This window comes from Electrona antarctica (assembly GCF_951216825.1).
Source record: "Electrona antarctica genome assembly, chromosome: 1".
In the NCBI taxonomy this organism is placed as follows: Eukaryota; Metazoa; Chordata; class Actinopteri; order Myctophiformes; family Myctophidae; genus Electrona; species Electrona antarctica.
In genome coordinates this window covers 4,176,637-4,204,215 of record NC_136806.1, presented here as the reverse complement: position 1 = coordinate 4,204,215, position 27,579 = coordinate 4,176,637, and the positions used below count along the sequence as shown (strand labels likewise).

General features: G+C 46.6%; 1 protein-coding gene across 1 annotated transcript in view; it reads left to right on the top strand.

The window, feature by feature from the left end:
- astn1 (astrotactin 1) overlaps positions 1-27,579 on the top strand; it is a gene marked incomplete at its 3' end in the record, with an annotated part of 1,033,675 nt that overhangs the window by 245,108 nt on the left and 760,988 nt on the right. The window contains exon 14 of the mRNA XM_079507194.1: positions 11,313-11,397. Within this exon, the coding sequence (XP_079363320.1) occupies positions 11,313-11,397 (85 nt within the window). The remainder of the gene's footprint in view (positions 1-11,312; positions 11,398-27,579) is intronic.

Below are 27,579 nucleotides of genomic sequence, written 5' to 3'. Positions count from 1 at the left end.
GCTTTCCTGGTTTTAAGCCGGACACAATTTGTCCTGTCATTCAAAAAGTAAAGTTCTTCTTCTTCTTTTTTTTTGGTGTACAAGTTGTCTTATAACAAGGTAGCAATTATATTGAGCCCTATTATATCAGGGCTCAGTTTGGGCCCCAAAGCCTCATTTAGGAAGTTGAATTTTGTTTGAAAAAAATGTCCTTTTTTTGTTGAGTGGTTTTTGTTTGAGACACTTTTCTGACAAAGCATAATTAGCCTTTGGGAATGCTGCCAGGGTCAGTGCATGGTGGTCGGTGGGTCGGTGTGGGAGTAGAGTGAATGTTGCCAGGGCCAGTGCATCGGTGTGGTCGGTGGGTCGGTGTGGCAGTAGAGTGAATGTTGCCAGGGCCAGTGCATCGGTGTGGTCGGTGGGTCGGTGTGGGAGTAGAGTGAATGCTGCCAGGGCCAGTGCATCGGTGTGGTCGGTGGGTCGGTGTGGGAGTAGAGTGAATGCTGCCAGGGCCAGTGCATGGTGGTCGGTGTGGGAGTAGAGTGGATGCTGCCAGGGCCAGTGCATCGGTGTGGTCGCTGGGTCGGTGTGGGAGTAGAGTGAATGCTGCCAGGGCCAGTGCATGGTGGTCGGTGGGTCGGTGTGGGAGTAGAGTGAACGCTGCCAGGGCCAGTGCATGGTGGTCGGTGGGTCGGTGTGGGAGTAGAGTGAATGCTGCCAGGGCCAGTGCATGGTGGTCGGTGGGTCGGTGTGGGAGTAGAGTGGATGCTGCCAGGGCCAGTGCATGGTGGTCGGTGGGTCGGTGTGGGAGTAGAGTGAATGCTGCCAGGGCCAGTGCATGGTGGTCGGTGGGTCGGTGTGGGAGTAGAGTGATGTTGCCAGGGCCAGTGCATGGTGGACGGTGGGTCGGTGGGTCAGTGTGTGAGTAGAGTGGATGCTGCCAGGGCCAGTGCATGGTGGTCGGTGTGTGAGTAGAGTGGATGCTGCCAGGGCCAGTGCATGGTGGTCGGTGTGGGAGTAGAGTGGATGCTGCAAGGGCCAGTGCATGGTGGTCGGTGGGTCGGTGTGGGAGTAGAGTGAATGCTGCCAGGGCCAGTGCATGGTGGTCGGTGGGTCGGTGTGGGAGTAGAGTGGATGCTGCCAGGGCCAGTGCATGGTGGTCGGTGGGTCGGTGGGGGAGTAGAGTGAACGCTGCCAGGGCCAGTGCATGGTGGTCGGTGGGTCGGTGGGGAAGTAGAGTGAATGCTGCCAGGGCCAGTGCATGGTGGTCGGTGGGTCGGTGGGTCGGTGTGGGAGTAGAGTGGATGCTGCCAGGGCCAGTGCATGGTGGTCGGTGGGTCGGTGTGGGAGTAGAGTGAATGCTGCCAGGGCCAGTGCATGGTGGTTGGTGGGTCGGTGTGGGAGTAGAGTGAATGCTGCCAGGGCCAGTGCATGGTGGTCGGTGGGTCGGTGTGGGAGTAGAGTGAACGCTGCCAGGGCCAGTGCATGGTGGTCAGTGGGTCGGTGTGGGAGTAGAGTGGATGCTGCCAGGGCCAGTGCATCGGTGTGGTCGGTGGGTCGGTGTGGGAGTAGAGTGAATGCTGCCAGGGCCAGTGCATCGGTGTGGTCGGTGGGTCGGTGTGGAAGTAGAGTGAATGCTGCCAGGGCCAGTGCATCGGTGTGGTCGGTGGGTCGGTGTGGGAGTAGAGTGGATGCTGCCAGGGCCAGTGCATCGGTGTGGTCGGTGGGTCGGTGTGGGAGTAGAGTGAACGCTGCCAGGGCCAGTGCATCGGTGTGGTCGGTGGGTCAGTGTGGGAGTAGAGTGGATGCTGCCAGGGCCAGTGCATCGGTGTGGTCGGTGGGTCGGTGTGGGAGTAGAGTGGATGCTGCCAGGGCCAGTGCATCGGTGTGGTCGGTGGGTCGGTGTGGGAGTAGAGTGGATGCTGCCAGGGCCAGTGCATCGGTGTGGTCGGTGGGTCGGTGTGGGAGTAGAGTGAATGCTGCCAGGGCCAGTGCATCGGTGTGGTCGGTGGGTCGGTGTGGGAGTAGAGTGGATGCTGCCAGGGCCAGTGCATCGGTGTGGTCGGTGGGTCGGTGTGGGAGTAGAGTGGATGCTGCCAGGGCCAGTGCATCGGTGTGGTCGGTGGGTCGGTGTGGGAGTAGAGTGGATGCTGCCAGGGCCAGTGCATCGGTGTGGTCGGTGGGTCGGTGTGGGAGTAGAGTGGATGCTGCCAGGGCCAGTGCATCGGTGTGGTCGGTGGGTCGGTGTGGGAGTAGAGTGGATGCTGCCAGGGCCAGTGCATCGGTGTGGTCGGTGGGTCGGTGTGGGAGTAGAGTGGATGCTGCCAGGGCCAGTGCATCGGTGTGGTCGGTGGGTCGGTGTGGGAGTAGAGTGGATGCTGCCAGGGCCAGTGCATCGGTGTGGTCGGTGGGTCGGTGTGGGAGTAGAGTGGATGCTGCCAGGGCCAGTGCATCGGTGTGGTCGGTGGGTCGGTGTGGGAGTAGAGTGGATGCTGCCAGGGCCAGTGCATCGGTGTGGTCGGTGGGTCGGTGTGGGAGTAGAGTGAATGCTGCCAGGGCCAGTGCATCGGTGTGGGAGTAGAGTGGATGCTGCCAGGGCCAGTGCATCGGTGTGGTCGGTGGGTCGGTGTGGGAGTAGAGTGAACGCTGCCAGGGCCAGTGCATCGGTGTGGTCGGTGGGTCGGTGTGGGAGTAGAGTGAACGCTGCCAGGGCCAGGGCATCGGTGTGGTCGGTGGGTTGGTGTGGGAGTAGAGTGAACACTGCCAGGGTAACGGCACACAGGGCTGTGCTGCGTAGGCTGAACCGACCTTTTAAAAGCAGCTCTGTTCGGATGATGAGAATGAAAAATCTGTGGTGGAAAGTAGCTAAGTTAAGTACGGATTTTAGGTATTTGCACTTTACTTGAGTATTTCCAATATCCAATACTTTTACTTCTACTCCACTACATATTGGATCCAGATATTGTGAGCTTGTAGATCTGCTATTTTTCAATAGCTAAAGTGTAACATAATGCTTTAAAACGCCAAAAGGGGGTTCCCGCCCTGAATGGGTTAATTAAGCAATATTACACTCGAGGGTGTGGTTTAACGTGATTATTGCCACGACAGTGATGCGGTCAGGAACGAGACAAAGTCGAGTTCCGCAAGTATCACTGAAGAAAACAGAGCACTCTGGGAAAACAGAGCAGCTGAATTATTTGTTTTGATTAGATGTGGTGTGGTGCTCGTTTGATCCACGGCTAGAAGGCTGTTTCAACCAATCAAGATTGCTTCCTCGAAACGACCTGTGGTTTAATTAAGCAATATTACACGAGAGGGTGTGGGTTAACGTGATTATTGCCACGACAGTGATGCGGTCAGGAACGAGACGAAGTCGAGTTCCGCAAGCATCACTGAAGTGGCAATAATCACGTTAAACCACACCCTCGAGTGTAAAATTGCAATTATACAACAGTTACCCTTAAAACTAAGAAAATTGCTGATTTTTTTTAATCTATTGACAGATAGTCACTACGACCACACATGTCCCAAGAAACTAGCTAGCCTAGCCACCGAGTTTGCTAGCGCTCTGGGAGAACAGAGCAGCTGAATTCTTTGTTTTGATTAGGTGGTGAATGGTGCTGGTTTAACCCACGGCTAGAAGGATGTTTCAACCAATCAGATTGCTTCCTCGAAACGACCTGTGGTATAATTACTGTTATTCAGATCATCATTCCCCGGAAACAATCATCCTTCAACTCTCATCCCCTCCGTGCATCTCTGTATCCTACGTACTGTACGAGCATCCATTCACACATTAGAAAGATTTCTGCAGTGCAATTTCAATCTCTCCTCTACCTCGTCTGACAGTGGGAGAATGAATTGGAACACGCTATTGGGCAAAAAAAAAAGGCATGTCAAATTTCAAAGCTGAAATTCATCGGCGTTCCCATTTGCTGTGCTGCACTTATATAATCGTTGCATCCTCCGTTTGTAACTTTCGACTTTTGGGGCTTTGAAGATGTTCTGTGGGAACTGGGGAAGAGCTTGTATTATTTGGCTGACAGCGTAGTTGAACTCTGTGAGACTGTGAACGGGTATTGTAAGTAAAGGCTGTGCACGTGTGCATTTCTATTTACTATACAAGCAACTTTGGGCTTGTTTTTTTCCATAGAGCAGTGGTTCACAAACTTGTTCATGTCAAGGACCCCCAAATTGACACGGGATATGCCAGGGACCCCCATAAGAGAAGATTTGTACGGCTCTAGCAGTGATTCTCAACCCGTTGACATGCAAACTGTCTACAGACCCCCATTTGGCATTTCTATCTCTGAGACCCCCAATTTATATTGTAAAATCACTGTTAATTTAACTCTGAGAGTGTACAAATGGAACCAAATGAACCAATAAGGGTCCATTTGGTTCCAAACTATCATTTAGCTGGGGACCCCCTAGAACTCCCTCAAGGACCCCTGGGGGTCCCCGGACCCCGCTTTGGGAACCACTGCCGTAGAGCAGTGGTTCTCAACCAGTGGTCCAGGGACCACCAGTGGTCCTTGAAGGGATTCCAGGTTGTCCCCAGATGGAGTTGGTCCTTGAAGGGATTCCAGGTTGTCCCCAGATGGAGTTGGTCCTTGAAGGGATTCCAGGTTGTCCCCGCCCAGATGGAGTTGGTATTTGGTAACCAAGTACATGCACCCTTTTACTATTGAGTGTAACATGAAAAGCAAATGGATCTGTTCATTTCACGCTCTCAAGAGTTAAATCATTATTAGCCCATTTTGGGCGGGAACCCCTTTTGGTGTTAGCATTATGTTATGCTTTAGCTATTGAAAAATAGCAGATCTACAAGCTCATAGCGCGCCACCGAGTGGCGCGCTACGAGCTTGTAGGTCTGCTATTTTTGAAAAATCGAAGAACGACTGACATAGAAACATAGCTTTTTCAGAAAACTGTCAGGATGTAGAAGACATTTTTAGAATCTGATCTCAGGTCAAAATGGGTTCATTTACAAGAACCAATACAGCACGGAATTGTGGACAAAATATTATCCAACAACAACAATATATTCTAAGTCTTGGTCTCTTCAAATGGTGGGGGGGGCTGCCCTAAGGTTCGACCTCCCGTTAGTTCGACCGGATTAAGGTTGGTGAGGGATGCGTTGCTCCCGTGCTTGCGGTTATGTTTAGGTTAGAGTTAGAGATAGGGTTAGTAATGGTCGATCTAACCGGGAGGTCGGACCAATGACATGTTACCAAATGGTGGTCCCCGCGCCTTATGTCCGACTGTGATCTGGGGTTCACAATCACAAGCATCCCGGCCAGCGCTAAACATGTTCTAATTCCAATTTGTAAGCCTGTCGACAAACAAGGTTATCTTGATGCCACGATGTTTGAGTGCAGAGATGCATGATCATTGATACAGGGCTGCCCTGTATGTTATCAATGATAAGTTACATACAGGGCAGCCCTGTATGTTATCATTGATAAGTTACATACAGGGCACCTGGAACCTCCTCAAGGACCACTGGTTGAAAACCCATTCTGGACGGGAATCCGTTTTGGTGTTTTAACTAAGCATTATGTTATACTTTAGCTATTGAAAAATAGCAGATCTAAAAGCTCATAGCGCGCCACCGAGTGGCGCGCTATGAGCTTGTAGCTCTGCTATTTTTGAAAAATCGAAGAACGATTAGAAACATAGCTTTTTCAGAAAACTGTCAGGATGTAGAAGACATTTTTAGAATCTGATCTCAGGTCAAAATGGGTTAAAGATCTATAAGGGTCCATTTGGTTACCAACTCTCCATCATTTACGTAGCTGGGGACCACCTGGAACCTCCTCAAGGACCACTGGTTGAAAACCCCTGGGTTAAATAGCTATGCCTGAGAGCCGGTCATAGCGGCAGGATTGCCTCTCTGTGTTTCCTCGTGAAGGTCATTATTTTGTTGCCGAGGTGCTTCTGGGAGATCTGGGCTCAAAGGGAGGAAGGAGGACGTGTCTTCACACCGCCAATCTCTTTGAGCTTAATTAGTCTCCTGATCACCAGAGTTGTGTGTGTGTGTGTGTGTGTGTGTGTGTGTGTGTGTGTGTGTGTGTGTGTGTGTGTGTGTGTGTGTGTGTGTGTGTGTGTGTGTGTGTGTGTGTGTGTGTGTGTGTGTGTGTGTGTGTGTGTGTGAGACTGTGTGTGTGTGTGACTGTGTGTGTGTGCGCACTGGAAGTTTGGCCTGTTTTTTTATTTTATTTAATATTCATTTATTTTAGGGATGTCTGTCTACAGTCAGTCATAGTGGTGAATATTGTCAGGGCTGTTGGTGTTGACATGTATTTTTGGTGTTTTTTTTCTTGTTTTTTTTTACTCAGCTGGCTGAATAAGCCTATCTCACAGAATTTCCCCGCCCCCTTAATACGCCCCCTTTCCGCGTTAGTGGTGATAGCGTGACGTCACTCCATAGACAGAGGTAATCCATGTTAACAGAGGTAATTTAAGAAGTCTACAACTTTTGTTTTCTCAAGGTAAGGTTTGTTCTATCTGTTCAAGCTGATTTACCATCTTGTTTGCTTCATAATAATATTGGTCTGTCACATTTTTACATTAGGAAATGTACTTAGATTCTCCAGAGAAAAAAACATGTAAATGCTAATGTTAAATGACACCACTATCTACCGGAAGGGGGCTGTGAGATAGGCCTATTGGGGCAGGCCTCATTCTGTCTCCTGAAATGTTAGTCAGAATCCAGGGGTGATTTACCGTGGCAGGTGAATCCAGGGGTGATTTACCGTGGCAGGTGAATCCAGGGGTGATTTACCTTGGCAGGTGAACCCATGGATCTCTCTCCACAGGCACCGTCGACATGCAGGCTTATGCTAATGACGTTTAGAGGTATTCAGCAAATTAAACGGGAAGAAAAGGCAACATATAGCGGCACTCCCTCCCTCTGTGTTTCCTCCTCCCCTGTCGGGCAGAATCACTCCCTCCCTCCCTGTTTCCTCCCCTGTCGGGCAGAATCACTCCCTCCCTCTGTGTTTCCTCCCCTGTCGGGCAGAATCACTCCCTCCCTCTCTGTTTCCTCCCCTGTCGGGCAGAATCACTCCCTCCCTCTCTGTTTCCTCCTCCCCTGTCGGGCAGAATCACTCCCTCCCTCTCTGTTTCCTCCCCTGTCGGGCAGAATCACTCCCTCCCTCTGTGTTTCCTCCCCTGTCGGGCAGAATCGGTGCATCTCTGAAAAGTCTGTTTTATTTTCCTCCCCAACAATGAACCGCAGGTGCATAATATACAAATCCACTTGATCTGGGAGAATTAGAGATTCTAGAAATGGGAGATTCGCTGAGCCGCACCCAGGGACGCCATGTCAAAGAGAGCAGGACTCTCCGGGGCCGCCACCTCGGGCCGCCACCTTGGGCCGCCACCTCGGGCCGCCACCTTCTCCACCTCTCTCTATAGGTCGTCCTCAGACGAGCCTTCCATCGTCGCCTCCAGTCATCCCAGGTTCTCCATACATCCGGCCAGCTCGTTGGTGCTTTGCGCTCCTGCATCTTTCTTGAGTACATCCACATATGTTAGTATGGGACGTCCTCGTGAGCGGTGCCCATGTGTTGGTTCCCACAGCACCAGTTTGCTGGCTGGGAGCTCTTGGTGTCTTCGGCAGTGTCCTGCGAGTCTCATTCTCCTGGCTGCTATTTTGTCGCTCACCTTGAATATTCCGGCATACAGATTCTCGTTGGTAACATGTGTCCTCTTGCTGATGTTGAGCACTACACGTAACATTCTGGTGTAGCACCCGTCTAGAGCCTTCTGCAGGGTTGGCTTCAGGGTCCAGCATTCACTGCCATATAGGAGAACAGATTCTACCGTCGCGTAGACGAAGCTGAGTTTGATTTGTCGGGGGAGGTTGGAGTTCCATACACTGGCCATGCCATTCAGGGCCCTCCAAGCACATTTTTACAATTTATATTGTAAAATCAATGTTAATTTAACTTTGAGAGTTAATTTAACTGTCAGAGCTACAGACCCATAAGGGTCCATTTGGTTCCAAATGATCATTTAGCTGGGTATCCCCTGGAACTCCCTCAAGGACCCCTGGGGGTCCCCGCCTCCCGGACCCCACCTTGGGAACCACTGATATGCTGTGTACTGTATGGCTCCCCTGCCGAGCCTGTATGACATGCACAAAACATTGTTTATTGAATATGCTATTAATACATTATAATATTATGCTATAACACCGTTGATTATGTCAGTGCCGTTCGCTGCATGCAGGGCTTTCGTGAAATAAATAAATAGGTAAATAAATAAACCCATGTCAAACCGCCGAGCAGTTGGTTTGTTACGCTCCATCGAACATCCCACAATGGCGGAGCAAGAACAGGAACGATACAGAGCGGGGTTTATAGCGATCACGTGATTTCTTATTTCCCTTATTTTCCACTCTTTTCACTATCCTTCATACATCCAAGTATACATGGGGCTTAAAGGGGAAAACCACCCATTTTCAACATTTTACTATGCCATTAATATACCTTAGAGCTGTGGAAATAATAAAAAAAAGTCCCCCCATTCTTTGTTTCCTAGAACTGTAATTATGAAAAAAATAATTAACATGGTGAAACACATCTTGATGACATCATCAAGATGTGTTTCACCATGTTAATGACTTTTTTCAGACCTCTAGTTCTAGGAAACACAGAATGGGGGGAATTTTTTTATTATTTCCACACAACAGCTCTAAGGTATATTAATGGCATAGTAAAATGTTGAAAATGAGTGGAATGCCCCTTTAAGTGGTTATGCCATTCTAGACTGGAGCCCCTTTTGGTGTTATAAGCATTATGTTATACTTTAGCTATTGGAAAATAGCAGATCTACAAGCTCATAGTGTGGCACTCGGTGCCGCACTATGAGCTTGTAGATCTGTTATTTTTTGAAAAATCGTGAAATGTGGTGCAAATATTTGAATATATATTCTTTCACAGTGAACGTTGCTCAAATCTTTGCTTCGGGGGGGGTTGAGCACCACTGACATAGAAACGGCTTTTTCAGAAAACTGTTTTAGATAGATGGATATAGAAGACTTTATTTTTTAGAATCGGCCTCAGGTCTAAATGGGTTAAACCAGGGGTTCTCAACGTTTTTGGCCGGAGACCCCCGGAAATGTTTTGGCAATGTATCGGGACCCCCGCCCCGCCACGCCCCCTCCCGACCCCCAATATAAATTGACTGCTACAATAACCATAATAATAGAGACAATACACCATACATAAATACTGAAACCAGATATACATTAGGGAAGGTATATGCATGTACTATGTGTACTATGTAAACTCTTCATTTCCATGCCATTCAGTTGCAATTTTTTTTAATAAAAAGTGTTTTTTTTTTTTTTTTAATAATTTGGGGACCCCCCCCAAAATAATTTGGCGACCCCCCGAGGGGTCGCGACCCATGGGTTGAGAACCCCTGGGTTAAAGGACAAGTTGTATTTGATTGTACAAATGAACAGATTTTTTTCCACCTGGTAGCAGCTCATTAATCCTGGCTCACTGCGAGCACGTCAAGGATTTCAGAAAAGAACAAAAAAAAAAAAAAAGAAGAAAAACGAACCGGCATCCAGTTGTTTCCGAACTTCACAACCAAGGAGAAGGCCGGCGGATCAGCATCAGATTAATTAGTTGCCACTGGCCTAGTTTATATTTAGAACTACAGCACTGTACAGAAAACAAGACAACGGGCTGTAACATACGGCGGGTCTAATGCAAGTGGAGCTTCTGAGAAACCTCTGCATAAACAATGTGCGGTGTCAGTGTATTTGAAGCACAGAGAGACCTTGTTGTGAATGCGTTGTGTCAGTGTGTTTGGAGTACTGACACACCGTTGTTATAAATACACCGTGTCAGGTATATCTGAAGTACTTGTGGCGCTTCTTGATCTACCTAAAGGGAACAATGGAGGAACAACAACACAACTTCTGACTGGCTTGTTCACTGCGGGGTGGGGGGGAAGAAGAAGAGTGGAAAACGATCAACACCGGCCTAAGACTTCACTCACACCTGCACAACAGAATGTTGTATAGCTGATGCATGAGACTTGTTGACTGAGGCAAGCTCGCAATTCATTTCCAATGGGAGTCACATGGTTTGACGCAACATTTTTGTTGTATGAGGGGGAGGGGGGCAGTCGAAACACAGCCGGAAGTCGTACAACAAAAATGTTGTGTCAAACCCTGCATGTGACTTCCATTGGAAATGCATTGGGGCGGCCATGACACTTACCCTTTGTTTACATCTAGCATGCAACAATGTTGTATGCTAGATGTGAAGGTGTGAGTGAAGCCTAAGTGTCGCCGTTCAACATGTTTGTCGGGTCAGTGGGTTGAAAATAACATGGTGATGGATTTAATACTTTGATCGACGGAATGGTACAGTCAGACATTTAGGGCTATATCTTGCGCCACCCCTTAAACCTTATCCATAAGGTTATTTGCCATTTTTTTTTACTATTTTAAAAAAACCTTTTCAAATAGTTAAAATAGCTGATCTACAAGCACACAACATGTAGATGTAGATCGGCTATTTCAAAATTATTTTCAAAATAGTAAAAAATGGCAAATAGGTTTAGGGATAAGGAATAATGGTGGCGCAAGATGGAGCCCTTAGGCTAAAAGGAAAAACTAAAAAAAGAGTCCTGCTCACCACCTCAGAGGTTTTGTGTTCAAATCAGGCAGCAAGCATTCCGTCTTGAAAATGAAGCTCATGAGGAAGTGCCAAATTCCCTCCCGGTGGGGGCGCCTTACCGGTAGGGGAGTGAGTATAGGATACAGCAGTACGTCCCCCCCCGGTGGGGGCGCCGCACTGGACCGTGTGTGTGCGTGTGTGTGTGTGTGTGTGTGTGTGTGTGTGTGTGTGTGTGTGTGTGTGTGTGTGTGTGTGTGTGTGTGTGTGTGTGTGTGTGTGTGTGTGTGTGTGTGTGTGTGTGTGTGTGTGTGTGTGTGTGTGTGTGTCTTTTTATGCCCTTGTATTGTCTCTCACTCACTTTTATATACAGTAACATTGTTTGTTTCTCGAACAGTTGTTTTTTCTTTGATGCTGCTGTGTGACTGCTTTATAACTCTGTTTTTTAACACTCCGACCGCTATAAACGTATCAATACGGCTTTAATTAGTCATGCGTCCGGTGCTAGACTTTTTTGCTGTGGGCTCCGGAAAAGGTCCTTCCTTCAATGTTAACCCAATAGCACCGCACAAATGGGCATGGCTGGATTGTGTAGCAACCAAAGTGTTAAAAGTGCATACAGATGCTACTCCTCATACTGGATAGAGGAATACAATCCTAACCTTTCTCTTCTTTCTCATGTTGCAGGAGACTGTCTCTGCCTGGAAGGCTACATGAAGGACCCGGTCCACAAGCACCTCTGCATCCGCAACGAATGGGGGCCCAACCAAGGGTAGGTTGTGTTCAGAGCTTCTCCTAACCCTAACCCTAATCCTAACTCTAATGAATGGGGGCCCAACCAAGGGTAGGTTGTGTTCAGAGCTTCTCCTAACCCTAACCCTAATCCTAACCCTAACGAATGGGGGCCCAACCAAGGGTAGGTTGAGTTCAGAGCTTATCCTAACCCTAATCCTAACTCTAATGAATGGGGGCCCAACCAAGGGTAGGTTGTGCTTAGAGCTTATCCTAACTCTAATGAATGGGGGCCCAACCAAGGGTAGGTTGTGTTCAGAGCTTCCCCTAACAGTAGCCTCAGAGACCGCATGTGTTTTGTTTTCCTGTGACCCTAACCCTAACGAATGGGGCCCAACCAAGGGTAGGTTGAGTTCAGAGCTTATCCTAACCCTAATCCTAACTCTAATGAATGGGGGCCCAACCAAGGGTCGAATGGGCACCTCAGGAAGGAAGAGGAAGGGAACAGGGGTTGTCAACTTTGATGGTGGAGAGGGACACTGTATTTAAACTCATTCCAGAGGGACACTGTATTTAAACTCATTCCAGAGGGACACTGTATTTAAACTCATTCCAGGGGGCCACTGTATTTAAACTCATTCCAGGGGGCCACTGTATTTAAACTCATTCCAGGGGGCCACTGTATTTAAACTCATTCCAGAGGGACACTGTATTTAAACTCATTCCAGAGGGACACTGTATTTAAACTCATTCCAGGGGACACTGTATTTAAACTCATTCCAGGGGGCCACTGTATTTGAACTCATTCCAGGGGGACACTGTATTTAAACTCATTCCAGAGGGACACTGTATTTAAACTCATTCCAGGGGACACTGTATTTAAACTCATTCCAGAGGGACACTGTATTTAAACTCATTCCAGAGGGACACTGTATTTAAACTCATTCCAGGGGCCACTGTATTTAAACTCATTCCAGAGGGACACTGTATTTAAACTCATTCCAGAGGGACACTGTATTTAAACTCATTCCAGAGGGACACTGTATTTAAACTCATTCCAGAGGGACACTGTATTTAAACTCATTCCAGGGGACACTGTATTTAAACTCATTCCAGAGGGACACTGTATTTAAACTCATTCCAGGGGACACTGTATTTAAACTCATTCCAGAGGGACACTGTATTTAAACTCATTCCAGGGGGCCACTGTATTTAAACTCATTCCAGGGGGCCACTGTATTTAAACTCATTCCAGAGGGACCCTGTATTTAAAGTCATTCCAGGGGGACACTGTATTTAAACTCATTCCAGGGGCCACTGTATTTAAACTCATTCCAGGGGACACTGTATTTAAACTCATTCCAGGGGGACACTGTATTTAAACTCATTCCAGGGGACACTGTATTTAAACTCATTCCAGGGGGACACTGTATTTAAACTCATTCCAGGGGACACTGTATTTAAACTCATTCCAGGGGGACACTGTATTTAAACTCATTCCAGGGGACACTGTATTTAAACTCATTCCAGAGGGACACTGTATTTAAACTCATTCCAGAGGGACACTGTATTTAAACTCATTCCAGGGGGACACTGTATTTAAACTCATTCCAGGGGGACACTGTATTTAAACTCATTCCAGGGGGACACTGTATTTAAACTCATTCCAGGGGGCCACTGTATTTAAACTCATTCCAGGGGGACACTGTATTTAAACTCATTCCAGGGGGCCACTGTATTTAAACTCATTCCAGAGGGACACTGTATTTAAACTCATTCCAGGGGACACTGTATTTAAACTCATTCCAGGGGGCCACTGTATTTAAACTCATTCCAGGGGGACACTGTATTTAAACTCATTCCAGGGGACACTGTATTTAAACTCATTCCAGGGGGCCACTGTATTTAAACTCATTCCAGGGGACACTGTATTTAAACTCATTCCAGAGGGACACTGTATTTAAACTCATTCCAGGGGGACACTGTATTTAAACTCATTCCAGGGGGCCACTGTATTTAAACTCATTCCAGGGGACACTGTATTTAAACTCATTCCAGGGGGCCACTGTATTTAAACTCATTCCAGGGGGACACTGTATTTAAACTCATTCCAGGGGGCCACTGTATTTAAACTCATTCCAGAGGGACACTGTATTTAAACTCATTCCAGGGGGCCACTGTATTTAAACTCATTCCAGGGGGACACTGTATTTAAACTCATTCCAGGGGGCCACTGTATTTAAACTCATTCCAGAGGGCCACTGTATTTAAACTCATTCCAGGGGGCCACTGTATTTAAACTCATTCCAGAGGGACACTGTATTTAAACTCATTCCAGGGGGCCACTGTATTTAAACTCATTCCAGGGGGACACTGTATTTAAACTCATTCCAGGGGGCCACTGTATTTAAACTCATTCCAGGGGGCCACTGTATGGGCAGACACCTCTTATCTCTGTATTTTAACTTTTTTCATAAATTAATGCCCAACTTTGTCATTCTATGTCATACAAACGTAGCAAAAATAGCTGATCTGTAAGCTCAAGACGCGTCACAGTGCGATGCGGTTTGAGCTTGTAGATCAGCTATTTTTTAAATTCTTTGTTTTGCTATTTTTGAAATGGAATACTGAAAAGTATCAACTTTCAAATACATTTAGTTATACTTTATGAACATACTAAATCAATAATATCTAAGCCAAAATCAATATTATATCAGTATTCGCGGGCTGCATTAAAGTGTGCGTGCGTGCGTGCGTGCGTGCGTGCGTGCGTGCGTGCGTGCGTGCGTGGCGTGTGTGCGTGTGTGCGTGCGTGCGTGCGTGCGTGGCGTGCGTGGCGTGCGTGGCGTGCGTGCGTGCGTGCGTGCGTGCGTGCGTGCGTGCGTGCGTGCGTGCGTGCGTGCGTGCGTGCGTGCGTGCGTGGCGTGCGTGCGTGCGTGCGTGCGTGCGTGCGTGGCGTGCGTGCGTGCATGCCGGGGGCGGGGAATTTCTGTCAAGGTCAGTGCTCGTCATGTATTACAATAATGGCTCCAAGTGATGAGGTGATCATCACAGTGTTTCAGCCTTGCGTCCCAGAAATAAATGCCTATAAATGTTTAATTGGGTTCATATAATGGAAAAAGATCATTCCTTGACATTTTGGCAAGATTTTATACCTTTCTGTTGGGAGCACAGGGCTAGTTGTGGTCAGTGGATCAGTCTGTGGGTCACTCACAGACCTTTCTGTTGGGAGCACAGGGCTAGTTGTGGTCAGTGGATCAGTCTGTGGGTCACTCACAGACCTTTCTGTTGGGAGCACAGGGCTAGTTGTGGTCAGTGGATCAGTCTGTGGGTCACTCACAGACCTTTCTGTTGGGAGCACAGGGCTAGTTGTGGTCAGTGGATCAGTCTGTGGGTCACTCACAGACCTTTCTGTTGGGAGCACAGGGCTAGTTGTGGTCAGTGGATCAGTCTGTGGGTCACTCACAGACCTTTCTGTTGGGAACACAGGGCTAGTTGTGGTCAGTGGATCAGTCTGTGGGTCACTCACAGACCTTTCTGTTGGGAGCACAGGGCTAGTTGTGGTCAGTGGATCAGTCTGTGGGTCACTCACAGACCTTTCTGTTGGGAACACAGGGCTAGTTGTGGTCAGTGGATCAGTCTGTGGGTCACTCACAGACACACGGTTCACTTCAGTGTAAAATAAATGTATGTTCTTTTTCTCTGACCTACTTAAGCCCTACTGTATGTCCTTCTTCGTAAATGGTAAATGGTAAATGGTGCATTTATATAGCGCCTTTATCCAAGGCGCTTTACATAGCTTGTGCATTACATTCACCCATTCACACACCGATGGCGGCGGAAACCATGCAGGGCACCAACCAGCACATCAGGAGCAATTAGGGGTTCAGAGTCTTGCTCATGGACACTTCGGCACTAGCTCTGGGAGAGCCCGGGTTCGAACCGTCAACCTTGTGGTTGCCATCCAGCCACTCTACCCCTGAGCCACCACCACCTCCCCTTCGTAAGACACACAGCAAAAACAGTTGAGCCCACTATCCTGATCATGATGATTTGATCATTCATTCATTCATTCGTCCGTCCGTCCGTCCGTCCGTCCGTCCGTCCGTCCGTCCGTCCGTCCGTCCGTCCATTCATTCATTCATTCATCCATCCATCCATCCATCCATCCATCCATCCATCCATCCATCCATTCATTCATTCATTCATCCATCCATCCATCCATCCATCCATCCATCCATCCATTTTTAATTAAAGCTGCAATATATGTATATCTTCACTCTTCCACCCCGGATTTGAACCTGGCTGTCTGCCCGACTGTGGCGATATGAGTCAGGATTTGAACCCGGCTGTCTGCCCGACTGTGGCGTTATGAGTCAGGATTTGAACCTGGCTGTCTGCCCGACTGTGGCGATATGAGTCAGGATTTGAACCTGGCTGTCTGCCCGACTGTGGCGATATGAGTCAGGATTTGAACCCGGCTGTCTGCCCGACTGTGGCGATATGAGTCAGGATTTGAACCTGGCTGTCTGCCCGACTGTGGCGATATGAGTCAGGATTTGAACCTGGCTGTCTGCCCGACTGTGGCGATATGAGTCAGGATTTGAACCTGGCTGTCTGCCCGACTGTGGCGATATGAGTCAGGATTTGAACCTGGCTGTCTGCCCGACTGTGGCGATATGAGTCAGGATTTGAACCTGGCTGTCTGCCCGACTGTGGCGATATGAGTCAGGATTTGAACCTGGCTGTCTGCCCGACTGTGGCGATATGAGTCAGGATTTGAACCTGGCTGTCTGCCCGACTGTGGCGATATGAGTCAGGATTTGAACCTGGCTGTCTGCCCGACTGTGGCGATATGAGTCAGGATTTGAACCTGGCTGTCTGCCCGACTGTGGCGATATGAGTCAGGATTTGAACCTGGCTGTCTGCCCGACTGTGGCGATATGAGTCAGGATTTGAACCTGGCTGTCTGCCCGACTGTGGCGATATGAGTCAGGATTTGAACCTGGCTGTCTGCCCGACTGTGGCGATATGAGTCAGGATTTGAACCTGGCTGTCTGCCCGACTGTGGCGATATGAGTCAGGATTTGAACCTGGCTGTCTGCCCGACTGTGGCGATATGAGTCAGGATTTGAACCCGGCTGTCTGCCGATATGAGTCAGGACTGATGGAGCTAAGGGGGAATTAAGGACAGGAACAGACTAGGCATGCAGTCACACACAGATAAACACAACGATACATACAGTATGGAAGCATGTTATTTATCTATATGATTGCACAGCTTAGGAATGATTATAGGGTACTGTACTCATGGATATGCCAGATAGATTATACTTCAACGAGGTAAAGCTGCTCCATCAGTCTCCTGCTTTACGCAACACACATGGTGTCACATCTATAGAGCGTTGCAGCCCCGCCCCCTCGAGAGACCCGGAAAAGAAATCCCCGTTCATTTTCCTCATAGACTTTTCAGAAAGTATTTATTTAAAGGTATATTCAGTGATTTGACTTAATTCAAATATCACTTATTTTTTCTTTTTTTCTGGATAATCCTCCCTACTATAGAGCTGACCATATAAGGAAATCCTCCCTGTCCCCAGTGAGCCCCTGGGGTCAAAAAACCCTAGTTTTGGTGGCGGGTGGCAAAACCTTCATCCAATCAGGATGAGAGGGGCCTTCCTCCAATCATGATCGAGTGGGGGCGGGCCTTGGTGCACATGCTGTTGGCCTGTTGCACTTCCCCCCACTGTAGAGCGTGCATGTGCACATTTTGTTACCGGGCGGCCTGGGTGGTTTTCCAAATCACCCAAATCACTGAATGCTCCTTTAAAGACGTTTACGTTTATGGAACGTTTATGTTCCGCGGGGACAAAGCCAACTCTTGTCGTGACAAATCATGACAATAAACACAATGTTTTGGGCCAAACAAAGAATTATAAAGTAGAAAAAAACACTTTTTTTGTTGTTTTTCTTCTTTGTAATTATTTGTTTGGTCCAAAATATAGTGTGTGTTGTCATGATTTGTCACGACTCGAGTTGGCTTTGTACGACGCTTATAAGGTCTTTAAATAAATACGTTTTGAAATGTCTATGGGAAAAATGCATTGGGAATTATTTCCTGGGCCTGGCGTCGTCTGCGGGACTGCAACGCTCTATATGCCATATACGCAGAGGAGAGAGAGAGAGTGGGTAGACATGTTGGGGCACCGGTTAGAGAAGCGCCCCTTGTTGCCGGAAGGTTGCCGGTACGATTCCTGTCCTCAACCGGCAAGAACCATCTGGGTGGGGAAGTGAAGACTGTGGTTGTATACTGGTCCGGTCAGATCAGGTTTTAACCCATTTTGGGCGGGAACCCCTTTTGGTGTTTTTAGCTATTGAAAAATAGATCTACAAGCTCATAGCGCGCCACTCGGTGGCGCGCTATGAGCTTGTAGATCTGCTATTTTTGAAAAAATTGAAAATGTGGCACAAATGTTTGATTATATATTCTTTCAGAGTTTTTAACTCAAATCTTTGCTTCTGAGGGGTTCCTGGAACAACATATTTTCAGATGGGGGTCAGCGACCAAATACATTTTTGGGGTTCCTTGACATGAAATATTGTGAACCACTGATATAGAAACATGTTTTCAGAAAAAAAAAAAAATTCGACGTCAGGCCTAAATGGGTTAATGTGTGTGTCTGTCTGTCTGTCTTTTCTATGTACCTGAACGCTCGTGCTCAGACAGCTACTATTTTTTAAGGATTTGTTTTTTTTATAAATCGGAACCCTCTAGTGAAACATGCCCAAAATGGGGACAACGGCGTGAGAGACGAGTGCTTATGAAACGATTCCTTCCGACATTTCATTCTTTGTCTTTTTGTTCCACCCACGTGTCATATTTCTTTCTCCTTCCTCCCGGCAGCCCTGGATGACCCCCCCGGTGCTTCCCCCTGTCCCCCCCCCGTCTGTCATCAGGTGACGGAGTGGTCCTTCCGGGGCCGGGAGGGAGGGAGGGAGGGAGGGGGGGGGGAACCTAAATGTTTAATCCATTTAGGCCTGACCTCAAAATTTGAAAAAAATCTTTAAAATCCTCCAGTTTTCTGAAATAAATATTTTCACAATTTTTCAAAAATAGCAGACCTACAAGCTCGTAGCGCGCCACGAGCTTGTAGATCTGCTATTTTTCAATAGCTAAAGCATAACATAATGCTAACACCAAAAGGGGTTCCCGCCCCCAAAATGCGTTAATGACCAGTGCTTCTCATGGCGTCGAGGGTCTTCTCATGGCGTCGAGGGGAGGGTCCGCTGTCGGGTCTTTCTTTGATGTCTTCTCTCCCTGGCCTGCAGTGTACAGTACAGCAGTGGTTCCCAGTCTTTTTCATGTCAACCAAATCAAAAAATGTTTTAGCCCGCATACCCCCATTTGAAGAGATATGCCAGGGACCCCATAAGGGAATATTTTTATTACGGCTCTTTCAGTGATTCTCAAACATTTTCATTTCAAGCACCCCCCAGTTTCACATGAATTAGGCTATGGACCCCCACTTAAAGGAGAATTCCATGCTAGAAGGCTTTCTTACCTTTCTTTGTAGTCATTACGTCCCCACCAAAGAGGTCCAGGTGTTTTTTGGTGCAAAAACTCCATATTGGCTATTTCCCCTACCATAAGCCCTCAATTAATTGCATTGAATTGAATGGAAATTGAATGGGGCTATGGGGTGTTGTGCTAATTTGCTTATTTGCAATGCAATGCAATTAATTTAGGGCTTATGGTAGGGGAAATAGCCAATAAGGAGCTTTTGCACAAAATAACACCTGGACCTCTTTGGTGGGGACGTAACAACTACAAAGAAAGGTAAGAAAGCCTTTTAGTATGGAATTCTCCTTTAATGGCATTTCTATCTCTGGGACCCCAATTTATATTGTGTAAAATCAATGTTAATTTAACTCTGAGAGTGTACAAATTTGTACAGACCCATAAGGGTCCATTTGGTTCCTAACTGCGTGCTTGCAGTCGATTCTCTGGGCCTTGTTTTAATTTCCCTGGTTACTTGTTTACAGAAACTATAGTCAAATACGCACATCACTTCATGGAGGTGCTGGGTTCAAAAAGTAACATAGGGAAAGAGAGGAAGCCGCACACTCATATGCTCCGAAGGATAAGTTTATTGACGACGTTTCGAGCCAAGGCTCTTCATCTGGTCAAAAACCCTTTTGAAGAGCCTTGGCTCGAAACGTCGTCAATAAACTTATCCTTCGGAGCATATGAGTGTGCGGCTTCCTCTCTTTCCCTGGTTACTTGTTTCTCACGAAAGATATGGCAACAGTCCTCTTCAGTTCTCTCTCTCTCTCTCTCTCTCTCTCTCTCTCTCTCTCTCTCTCTCTCTCTCTCTCTCTCTCTCTCTCTCTCTCTCTCTCTCTCTCCCTCTCTCTCTCTCCTGTCACAGTGTCACGGTGTCTCTCTCTCTCCCATTCCACTGGGGGTAAATAGATATGAGGAGGCCAAAGTCACATTGCTTGTCAGCAGCTGGGCAGCACATTTTTCAGTCGGCGTGTTTTCCATCATATCACATGTCATAATGCTCCTGTTTTCCATCACATCATACTGTACGTCACAATGCTCCTGTTTAACATCGTATCATACTGTATGTCATAATGCTCCTGTTGATGTGTGAGGCTGTCACGGGAGCCATACGAAATAATGTGGTTGGAAAAATATGCTTAACTCATTCGACGCCAATTGCACCTTTTGATGCCTTGAAATTAAATGAAAATTCCGCTGGCTAAGTGCTGTCTATGAGGACGTCGTTTTTAGAATCGTAATATCTCAGATTCTTCTTTTTGGACCAAAAACAAGCTTGATTTGCGCCTCATTTCTCGAAACAAAATGATCCTCGGTTACAAAAAGTATGTTTTGGGTGAATTAAATTACAATCGCGGGACCTGTTACTGTAGCAGATTTTCACTTCCTGACTCGCAGTTTCCGGTTAAAACCGCTTTCAACTTAAGACGATCTAACATTGAACGGCTCGCAGGCTGTGAGTTCCTTTTCGCCCAAAAGATGGCAATGACATGCGACAAAATGCGACAAAAAAAATCTTTGAACTTTGAACGTTGTATTTTTTTCTGATTGTTCTCTCTCTCTCCCCCTCCCTCTCCCCCCTTGATCTCTCTCTCTATCTCTCTCTCTCTCCCTCTCCCTCTCTCTCTCTCTATCTCTCTCTCTCTCTCTCTCTCTCTTTCTCTCGCTCTCCCTCTCTCTCTCTGGGCGGCGGTGGCTCAGGGGTAGAGTGCCTGGATGGGAACCGCAAGGTTGCCAGTTCGAACCCGGCTCCCCCAGAGTTACTGTCGAAGTGTCCTTGAGCAAGACCCTGAACCCCTAATTGCTCCCGATGTGCTAGTTGGTACCTTGCATGGTTTCCGCCGCCATCGGTGTATGAATGTGTGTGTGAATGGATGAATGTAATGCACAATCTATGTAACGCGCCTTGGATAAAGGCGCTATATAAATGCACCATTTACCATTTATCTCTCCCTCTCTCTCTCCCCCCCTCTCTGTCTCTTCTTCTCCCGTCCTGGCTCTGTTCCATTCCGTGTTGCCAGACCCTGGCCTTACACCATCTTCCAGCGCGGCTTTGATCTGGTGATGGGAGAACAGCCCTCTGATCGCATCTTCAGGTAAGCAAACTTACACACACACACACACACACACACACACACACACACACACACACACACACACACACACACACACACACACAAAGGTCACGCCAGGCCAAGACGGCGTGTTCTTAAATGGCCCCACTGTGCTGAACCGGCAAGCGGTCAAATAACGTATAAAAATCATTTGAGCAAAGGAATGTTCTGTCGGTCTCTCTCTATCTCTTTCGTCCTTGATTAGTTGGAGATAGCGGGGTCGAATTGCGTGCAGCGCGAGCGTGGCTTTAGCCTATCAGCCTGTCTGTCAGTTTTAAGCGCCGCCATGTAATGGGACTGAGAGATTAGATTTTCAACTGGGAGAACAGAGCCAGTTCATTCTGTGTCCCCGACGCACAGGTCAGGCACCCAATGTCTTTTAGAAAACTGAGGAGGGGGGGGGGGGGGGGGGTGGCAGGGGGGAGGGAGGCAGAGAGGGAGAGAGAGGGAGGGAGGCAGGCAGGCAGAGAGAGAGAGAGAGAGAGGTCCATGACGCACGCGCACACACACATACATGCGTCAGTACTGTTTTTGATTGATTGACATTTTTAGTTCACAGTATGCAGATTGCAGAATGGGTTCATTTCAAACCAAAGCACAAGTCAATACAAAAACTGTTATATACTGTGGACGACACCATGATTAACCCATTCTGAACAGGAACCCCTTTTGGTGTTAGCATTATGTTATGCTTTAGCTATTGAAAAATAGCAGATCTACAAGCTCGTAGCGCGGCACTCGGTGCCGAGCTTGTAGGTCTGCTATTTAAAAAAAAATCTTGAACATGTCGTGCGAACAGTGAACATTTTAACTCAAATCTTTGCTTCTGGGGAGGTCCCTGGAACAACATATTTTCAGATTGGGGTCGGCAGCCAATTACATATCATTGTTGGGGTCCTTGACATGAAATATTGAGCACCACACTGATATAAAAACATAGGTATTTCAGAAAACTGTCATGATTTAGAAGACATTTTGTAGAATCGAACTTAGGTCTAAATGGATTAAACTTTAATCCATTTAATCATTAAAGCATTACACTTGTTTACAATTTTGGTAGCGACCGCATTACTTTATGTACAAGAAGTCTACCGCACCATTAGAGGATGTAGAAGAATTGTCATTTTGATCGTTTGCCCGTACCTGTACCTGTACCTGAGCATGGAACTGTGGACAAGAATCTTATCCAACGACACCAACATATATTCTATGTTTTGGGTCTGAGAGACTATACATCTCATCGAATGGTGGTCCGTGTGGCTCAAATGATGAATAAATAATGGTCCCTTGATATGAAAAGAGTTGAAAACCTACTGGTTTAGAGCAGTGGTTCTGAAGCGTTTGAGCCTTATATAAGCTCTGGATAAACAAGGCAGTTGTCTCTGGCTTTGCACATCGAGAGGGAATAGTGTTAACGCAGTCGTTCTGGAGATGTTGACGGTTCGTTCAGTCTCGTTACTCTCTTTCTCTCTCTGTCTCTCTCTGTAAATATGCACACGAGAGAGAATAGTGTTTACAGCTTGGCAAAAAAGACTTGTTTCTCTGCACATCAGATGCAATGTTTTCAGCACGCAGCCAGCCAGCCAGCCAGCCAGCCAGCCAGCCAGGCAGAAATTGAAGTCTCTGATTCAGTTTTTGAGAGCAACCTTTGCTGTCTTCCCTTTCCTTTTCAAATTGATTGCATCTGTGGCTGGAGAAAAGGGAAAATTGTTATCAGCGATACCAATTCCTGCTTCTTGGAGCGTCGGAGACCCACCATTTTAGAACACAGCGAGGCAACAAACTGCACAATAATAATAATACAAAAAAATACCCACCAGAAGACTGATTAAGTTGTATACCTCCACCCAACAAAGTAATTCTCCACATGTCACGGCTGTGTGTGTGTGTGTGTGTGTGTGTGTGTGTGTGTGTGTGTGTGTGTGTGTGTGTGTGTGTGTGTGTGTGTGTGTGTGTGTGTGTGTGTGTGTGTGTGTGTGTGTGTGTGTGTGTGTGTGTGTGTGTGGAAAACTCATCTCGGCCGCTTGTATTCGCGACCTTATTCTTTCGGCTATGGCTGCACCCGATCCCCAGCTTATCAATCCATTGAATGGTCAAGTTGTCATGAATTGTCACCCATTCGTCTGGGCCCAGTAGGTCCCTACTGGCCTACCAGGAGATTCTGGTAGGCGCTGTCAGCCAGTTCTATCGTTGACACCATGTTAATGCCTGTGCTGTCACGTGAGGGTTAGGGTTAGGGGGTTAGTGTTAGGGGGTTAGGGTTAGGGGGTTAGGGTTAGGGTTAGGGTTAGGGGGTTAGGGTTAGGGTTAGGGTTAGGGTTAACCATAACCCTAACCCTCACGTGATAGCACAGGCATTAACATGGTGTCAACGATAGAACTGGCTGACAGCGCCTACCAGAATCTCCTGGTAGGCCAGTAGGGACCTACTGGGCCCAGACGAATGGGTGACAATTCATGACAACTTGACCATTCAATGGATTGATAAGCTGGGGATCGGCTGATGAACCACACTTCATGACCATTATATAGGTGAGAGTAGGAACGAAGATTCCGCGCATTGCACAAAATTAATTAATCAGGACGAGTATACCTCAACGGGATCAAATGTGCTAATGGGCCCGGGCGGCTGGCGTAGCCGTCCGGGCACCTTGGCTGTTAATCCAGTCTGGCAGTGTGCCGCGGGTTAGACTCCCGATCCCGACGGCCTTTACTGCGTAACCCCCCACCCCCCCCCCCCATCTCTCTCTCCCCATGTCCTGTCAGCCTACTGTATACCTATCCCTCTATAAAAAAATAAAAATAAAGGCGAAAGCCGCAAAAGTATATCTTTAAAAAGTGTTAATATGTGCTGTCCCGTCCAAATAAACATAGAAACAAGCCCGTAGCCTGGCTCAAAGTGATTTGGAGGGCCGTGGGCCAATGCATATAATTTTGGGAGGACTTAGAAGCCATTTTGTAGAATCGGACTCACACATAAGGGTCTTAATTTAAATTGGTTAAATGCCTTCTGTAGGGAACCTGGTGCCCACGTCGTGTCTAGCCGCGCCATTAAAGTATCTTTTGGTCCTGGAGGGGCCTCGCCACACATCCATCCATCCTCATTTAAACGTTTCAGGCTTTCGCTTTGAACTTTGCCAAAGCGCTACGTCGGCGTTGAGTGCTGGCACACGACTCGAATACCAATGAGCGTTTCGCGCGGCCACGGCCATTAGCTTATTTGCTCAAGCAAATATTACCATTAACCCATTTTAGGCGGGAACCCCTTTTGGTGTTTTAAAGCATTATGTTATACTTTAGCTATTGAAAAATAGCAGATCTACAAGCTCATAGCGCGCCACCGAGTGGCGCGCTACGAGCTTGTAGGTCTGCTATTTTTGAGAAATCGTGAAAATGTGGCTCAAATCTTTGAATATATATTATTTCAGAGCGAACGTTTTAACTCGAATCTTTGCTTCTGGGGAGGTCCCTGGAACAACATATTTTCAGATGGGGGGGCGGAGGCATATTACATATAATTTTTGGAGTTCTTGACATGAAATATTGAGAACTACTGATACAGAAACATGAGGTTTTTCAGAAAACCTCTATTTATTTTTTTTTTTATTTCGAAGTCGGGCCTAAATGGGTTAAACATAAAGGCGAGTGAGGCAATTAAAATGGCACTCATGCGGAGAGAAGTCGAGTTTACAAAAAAGAATAGCAAAACAAACAAGAAAGGAAGCCAAGCAGGGGAATGAAACTTGCAAGTTGCGCTGTTCTGTTCGAGGAGGAAGCTACTGTATTGTTGCGATATCTCCTCATGGTTGTCATTTTGCATATTAGCAGCATTGCAGGAGCCCAGTACTTTCAACTTGTTTTCCATTTTTCATACATGCAGTGGTGTAAAGTAACTAAGTACATTTACTCAAGCACTTGTAGTTAAGTACAATTTTGAGGTATTGTTTATCTGTTTGTTTTTTTTACTTTAATGAAGTATTTACAAATTGCAATACTTTTGATTCTACTCCACTACACTCGGAGGCAAATATTATACTTTTACTTCCATACAATTATTTGAATTACAGCTGTTGTTGTATGATAAAGGGGGAGGGGTTAGGGGAGGAGATGATATTGGGATGTCACTATATCACAGTTTTTTCATTGGCACGTTTGACTGTCAAGGTTTCAGCCTCCAGGAAGAAACCCTAAATACAAAGGGAAGAAATCATTGCACATAATAACAACAACACCAAGGTTTCTAATGAAGTACTGTCACTTCATAAATACATGAAAATCTGGAAAACAAATACAAGAATCATGGCACCTCATCTTTAAGTAAAAATCCTCTGCTCCCAGAAGAACCAGCACTGACTTGTGAGGCGAGTGGCAATAATGGCTCTCTGACAAATAATATGGGATTTATAAAGTTTTAATGGACTTACACTGAGGCCATTATCGCTCGGATGAATCCAATGCATTCTATTAAATGAAAGGACAGTGTGGGAGTTTGATTCATAGAATAGTCAAAGATTGGAAACAAGGGAGGTAATTGGATGGACGTAATTAAGCTTTGCCTTTTTTTTCTTCTCCTCTGCAGAAATGTAATCATTCTGATGTTAAGTGACTGGTAATGCCTCTCCAACATGATCCACTGTCCTTTTCCTTATGCTAAGTTGGCATTTTATTATTAAATGCAAATTTGACGACGCGGACGCCGGAAATGTGTTAAGTCTGCAGAAAATGGCCGTTTAATCAACACGCACCATCGTTTGTGCTACAAGCAAAGCACGCGAGCATGCATAATTCATTAGTGCTAATAATGCGTTTGATGTTAATGCGACTATACCGTCTAATTTTAAGACTGTTTAAAGTTTGACATGTCCTTGGCAGAGTCTTTAAAGATCGATGTTCGTGGAATCACAAAGACCCCTTTTTAAAGTCTTAATTTGTACCAGACATTTAGTTGTTTGAAGATCCGTCGCCCTCGTTTCCCTCTAGAGTGGACCACCCAGGGTGAATACCCGCCCATTCATCACCAGCTCAACTTTTATTACCCCAATGCAAACGGATCCAAACTCATTATTCTTATTATATGATGTTACACATGTAGATTTTCACCATGGGCATTCAGCGTTGCCCAAAGCTTATACAAACCAAGGGCATCAAGCATAGGTTGATTGCCGAGTGATAATTTGTTCATCATTCATAATATATTGTATAATGCAGAGCCTGACTTCCACTTCCAAAATTGCACTACGCGCTGATCAGCGTTCGTTGATCACCCTTCAACACACAACCGGCCCCGGGGGTGACAGACACACAATCCTCCCCGCTTGGATCATGTCACGTCAATAAAGTTTGCGATACCGTAGTAATGTACTAATGTTCTGTATTTTATTCTGCTTTTCGTCAAGCAGCAGCAGACAGAAAATATGTCATCATCATCATCAGTCACACACGTAGCCTACTGCCCGACCGTCGCGAATCAGACTGCAGGTTGCCACTGCAGTCTGCAGTGCTGCACTACGGCGTACACGTTTTTCTTTCGCTAACTCTCATTCCATTATAAAATATATAAAACATATATATAGGCTCTAGTCTACCTGTCCTGACAACTATTAAACAGATGTAGTGTCACTGTTGGTCCAGCCAGACAGAACACCAGAATAGGGAGGTGGATGGATTGGGTCAACTAAAAACTAACAAAAACAAGGACACAGAGACATCTCATTTTTACACCCAGGCCCCTTTTCCACCGGTTGGTTCCCAATGGGAACCGGTTCAGTTCTTTTTGGTTCTTAGTCCATGAGTGGGCAAAACCATACCTATAGAGGGTATGCACGTGACAACATCATCAAACCCGGAAGTTATGCAGGAATGCCTACTGAGTGGCAAAAAACTACTTTCTGGCCTTGACAGCCCAGACATCCACACAGAAAAGTCCTATTTGATTGCATTAAACAACGTTAAACAATATTAAACTCACTTTTCCTGTTGCTTTGCCACTTGATGTGCCATTCACTTTAAGCATGCGCATACCCTCTATATTAGATTGTTATCACCATGAAACTTCCCCAATTGATTACTTACACGAAGACAATGATTTATTGATTTATTGAATATGCAAATGAGGCATTATGTAGGAAAATATGCAAAAGCTACTACTGTGGAAGGGTTATCATGTATTAATTTACTTGTATCAATCCTATAAACAATTTAATATAGGTCTAGTTCCAATTTTGGAGCTCTGGCTCATGGACTAAGAGCCAAAAAGAACTGAACCGGTTCCCATTGGGAACCAAACGGTGGAAAGGGGGTCCCAGAGAACACCACTGAGCACTGGGCCCGCTGGCTGAAACAGCCGGGAGCAACTGGTTGCGATGGACACGCCCTCAAGCCAGTACAAGCTCTGTTTCCCTATCGATACGAAGAAAATGGCGAGCGCATTATTTACAAAAAACAGTGAGTGTATAGCAGACATGTCGTTGGTCATTTTACTTTATTATAAAGAGGGTAAAATAGTGAAATCCCCACAGCCTTTTACAATGGGTTCCTATGGGAT